This window comes from Limulus polyphemus, unplaced genomic scaffold, assembly GCF_000517525.1.
Source record: "Limulus polyphemus unplaced genomic scaffold, Limulus_polyphemus-2.1.2 Scaffold7331, whole genome shotgun sequence".
NCBI lineage: Eukaryota > Metazoa > Arthropoda > Merostomata > Xiphosura > Limulidae > Limulus > Limulus polyphemus.
This window is the reverse complement of record NW_013672941.1, coordinates 12789-17900: the sequence shown is the minus strand read 5'-3', so window position 1 is coordinate 17900 and position 5112 is coordinate 12789. Positions and strand designations below refer to the sequence as shown.

Sequence of the window (5112 nt, the reverse complement as noted above, 5' to 3'; positions counted from 1 at the left end):
AAAGGTAACTTGCCACATGTCATTCTCCTGTAAAGTTACTTAAACTTGACTTGTCACATGTCATTCTCCTGTAAAGTTATATAAACCTATCTTGTCACATGTCACTATCCTGTAAAGTTACTTAAACTTGACTTGCCACATGTCATCTCCTGTAAAGTTACATAAACTTGACTTGTCACACGTAACTCTCCTGTAATGTTACATAAAGTTAACTTGCCACATGTCATTCTCCTGTAAAGTTATTTAAACTTGACTTGTCACATGTCATTCTCCTGTAAATTTACAAAAAATTGACTTGTCACATGTCACTCTCCTGTAAAGTTACTTAAACTCAACTTGCCACATGTAAATCTTCTGTAAAATTACATAAATTTGTCATGTGTCACTCTCCTGTAAAGTTACATAAACTTGACTTGCCACATGTCACTCTACTGTAAAGTTACATAAACCTAACTTGTCACATGTAACATTACTGTAAAGTTACATAAACTTGTTTTGTCACATGTCATTCTCCTGTAAAGTTACATAAACCTAACTTGTCACGTGTCACTCTACTGTAATATTACATAAACTTGTCACGTGTCACTCTTCTGTAAAGTTAGATAAACTTGACTTGTCACATGTCACTCTGTAGTAAAGTATACTGTATTATTTATTTATTGTTACTTTTGTAAATACTGCTGGTTAGAATGTTTAATATACTGAATGTTATTAATTTAACATTTTTATTTGTTAATATACTTTTATTATACAGATTGTTTTCCATTGTTAACTTAATATGTGTATTTAGAACAACCTAAATATTCTAAGCTTGCAGAACCCCCTTCAACATATGTTTTAGATTATAGCTGGAAATATCGTTAGCAGTGAATTTACCCCACTGATAATACAATACCGATTTCCTACTTTGATTTAGTGGTTCTCTATCATAGCTTGTTCTGATTTGAAGTTTATATTAATTGTAGTGTAACTCAAGTTTTTATATACAGATTTCAATTTTATTTGTGGTTCTTACTCACTTTTGTCAGTAAATTCTCCCTTATTGGCTATATTTCTCTGATACAAATCCTCAACTTTGAAATATGACCACTAGATATAAAAAATGATGAAGTAAGTGTGTGTGTGAACATCTTATACATATATGTATTTAATTGCCTGATTTAATTATTACATTGTTCTTTTTACTAAAATTTAATTTCAGAACACATTTGTCTGGGTACAATCAGATGAACCTGGTGATACACAACAAGATGAGATTATTTCTAAGTTGAGTGAGGATGATGATAATGACTCTAAAGATGATGTTTTGAGTGTGACAAAAGGAAAGGAAACACAAGATGATTATCAACAAGCTGGCTGTGGGTCAAAAACTTTCCCTGGTAAATAAAACATCTTCAAAATAATTCATGAAATCATTACTACTGGTTAAGATGAGATAGTGTTATATTTAGTTAAGTGTTAGTTATAATTTGAAGTGAATAAATAAGGTTGTTAAAATTATATATCCTTACATTGCCATGGTTATTAGCTTATTTCCTAATTATTAATTAATTACTGTTTTTAATTATTACTAGACAGTAATTACTAAGTAGTTTAATACTGCATTTCAGCTGCTAATTTACTGCCTTCAGGGGAGTCTTTAGAATTATTTGTTGTGGTGGTGACCAGAGGTTGCTCCTGGTTCTTGTGAGGAAGTATGGTATGCTATCTACTTATCTGAGGTCTTCTCCATAAGGACTTGAACAAACTAACTGTCTGAATGTTCTCAAGAGGTTCAGTGCTGGGGTGACTCTGTTATGTGTTTTAGATTTCCATCACTGATATCTTTCTTTGCTATAATAATTAAACATATAGTTGTAAATGACCCAAAACATCTCGTACCTTGGTTCTGAATCAAGGTTTTTTTTTTCACCTAGACTGTGGATGACCAAGGCTGGTGTTTCAGACATCTTTTTACACTTTGCAATTGGCCCATCATCCATTCATTTTTTTTGCTTTATTTATCAGGATCATTTCTTTGCTTTTTCTTTTCACCTAGACTGTGGATGACCAAGGCTGGTGTTTCAGACATTTTTTTACACTTTGCAATTGGCGCATCATCCATTCATTTTTTTTTGCTTTATTTATCAGGATCATTTCTTTGCTTTTTCTTTTGGCCTTGAGGCTTGAATTTGCTGAGTAATGAAGCCTATTACAACAAGGCCCATGTGTGTTCACAAGCGAGTCATGAGTAGCTCATGTATTACATAATTTGATATGCTAACATGAGCTACATGTTCTCCAAGTTATTTACAACTTGTATAGTGGGAGTATTATTTCGAACAGCATTAAAACAATAAAATTAACGAGAAACAGATGTATACTGTTACTAATAGTAAAGCTATTTAGGATAAGCAAATGTAGTTTCATGTTAAAATTTGAAAAAAAAATAGTAACTTAGATTTGTTCCATTTTTTTTTTTTTGGTGGTTATGAGGTTGGTCAGTTTGACCAATCTTGTATAGATTTAGAGTAGAGAAAATAACAAATAAAATATAAAGTTTTAATGAATAATAGTTTGATTTTTATTGGGGAGGTTTTAGCGATTATGCAAATGAAATTCAAGAACATTCAGGTCAAGAAAGTATTTTTAATCTTAACATTAAAAATCACTTTGCACTCAGAGCAGTCAATATTTTAGTTCCATATATTCATGGAGAAATTTTAGTTATAATACTTCATTAAAAAATTCTGACTTAATGACCACAGAAAGCTTGTGAAAATTCTTGAAGATATACAAAACATATTAGAATTTATAGTATGGACACTATTAAAGTGGATTTGGTGTCACAAGTTGACTATGCCTGTAGTGAGATGGTCAAAATACAAAACCTTTGCAAGGTAAACTGTGCAGTTATCATTCAAAAATGGTGCTGCAACAGTATAATATGTGATTATATTTTAAGGCATCATAGACGTAATTACAGGTGCCATTACTAATTGTGGTTAACAAACCTTACATAGTATCCATTAATATACACATAATAAGCAATAACACTCACTTTTTTTTAATTGATCACCATTTATAATGTATTCTGAAGTTAGTATCACAACCTCTGATATTCTTCCAACTGTTTCCAGTGCCCTTACACAGGCTTCAGGTCGGGGTGGGGGTCTCGACTGAGGTTTTTTCGGCTATAATTTGTTGGGAGATTGATTGTTATATGAGTCAGTCTTCTTTTCCCAATAATGTTGGAAATCCTCCTGAATCTTCTGAACCTGTTCGTGACAAGGAGGATTTTGACAACCTTTTTTCTCTATCTAACTATGCCATGCCTTCCTAAACCTCTCCTACAGAATCTGTTGCTTAACTTAGCTTTTTTGCATATGATTTCTCACATGTGTTTTATCCATTTCCCCGATTGCATATGATCCTGTTTCTTTCTCTTTACATGACACTCCTTCCTTAGAGTACCTTGTTTTCCTTCCTTCTGATATCAGGGCTCATGCTGAGTATTTCGTTTCTCAGTTGAGACGGGGTCCTAGCAGGCCTTGCCCTCTATGGGCTTCTGATCATTATGCTTTGGCTTATCATCAAGTTGATCAACCCTTTCTTGACTCCCAGCAGTTGGAGTAATTTTTGCCTGAAAATCCTATCCGTTTATCTCATGTACAGTTTTCCCTTCTTCGTCTTACCCTTACAGCTCTCCTAAGGTACTCGTCCAATATGCACCTTGTTTCTGAGGCACTCCACCAATCTTCTGAGGTGATTTTGGGGGGGATACCTTTTTCCTCAATACTTCCACTTTGGTGTGATTGTCCTCTTCACAGAATGTAGAACCAAGCTAGTTGAGAAGGTAAATATTTTTACGAATCAATACTGTATTGTTATGTTACGTCTCTGTGTTAGTTTGTTAATTTTCCGTATAATTTATTTCCAATGAAACTTCAGCAATACAAGTCTTTTCTTAAATTAAACTAGTTTATTCTTTCTCAGTTCAACTTTACAATACACTTAATTTCCACAGCCACTTTAAATTAAACACACGCTATAATTCATAACGAATGATTCACGCGCTTTTCTTACGTTGCTACCACGCTTGACACAATTGTCCGTCTCTATATCTGCCTGTCTGCAATTCAGTTGTCGCTGTCACTATATTTGCCAGCTTATATACTATAAGAACGCGAGTCTAGCAAATGCTAGGATGTTCAACAGGTTCTTCGATCTTTCTAGATGCTCATTACGTGTTACCAGCATCACGTGACTTCCACAGTCGTAACACTGCCCCTTCCTTAGTATTGTTCGTCCCAAACAATAGCCACTTAAGTTAAACCAATAGATAATTAACAATAACTTAATTAAATGTACAGAATTTACAAATGCAAAATTCAAATTCAACAAAGGACGTATTTAACAGGACGTATCTTCTTCCGTACTGGTCTATGTCTCGTTGGCTTCTGCTCCACGTAGGTTCATCTGCTCCATCAGGAAATGTCCTATTATCGGTAATAGTCACATCAGTGGTAGTAACTTCATGAAGGGCTTCACTGTTTCCTTTCTCAAAACCGAGTAGAGTTTCTTCTTCGACAGTGGCTTTTTAAGGTGACACGTCTTCAGTGACATCTTTTGTTCCGTTGTTCACTTCATTCCAACTAAAATGTCCTGTACCATGATAACGCCAAAGTCTTTGTTGTTCCCAACCGTCATTTTATCGAAGTTAACTACACACTTCCTCGGTATTAAGTAGTCCAATCCTAATATGCTTTGGTCTTCATGTCAGCCAAGTATGTTTTCTGTCTGTTCTTCATGCCCATGAGCTCAATAGTTAGCCACACTGGTCCCCACAACCTTGCATAATGTCCTGTCACACCACAGAGCTTCTGTACAGCTTCTGGTACTCCTTTGTGATCCAGCACCTTGATACTCACAAGGGTTTGCTGAGATGCAGAATCTATGACAAAGTTGCACCTTTGGCCATCCAGCTTTCCTGTCACGTAGACACTATGTGTACTTGCCATTTTACACTTATCTGTTGGGACTTTCACAATGGGCATTGTTGGGCATCCCTCAGCACCAACCACTACTGGTTTCCCCGAAGCTGACTTATTGGTAGTATTCTTCTTACACTGG

General features: G+C 34.8%; 1 protein-coding gene across 1 annotated transcript in view; it reads left to right on the top strand.

Moving 5' to 3' along the window:
* Positions 1–1201: 1201 nt before the first annotated feature.
* The window catches only part of LOC111089785 (zinc finger protein OZF-like), a gene marked incomplete at its 5' end in the record, with an annotated part of 14285 nt that continues 10374 nt past the window's right edge, over positions 1202–5112 (top strand). Inside the window, one exon of the mRNA XM_022402861.1 lies at positions 1202–1379. Coding sequence (XP_022258569.1) covers positions 1202–1379 — 178 coding nt within the window. The remainder of the gene's footprint in view (positions 1380–5112) is intronic.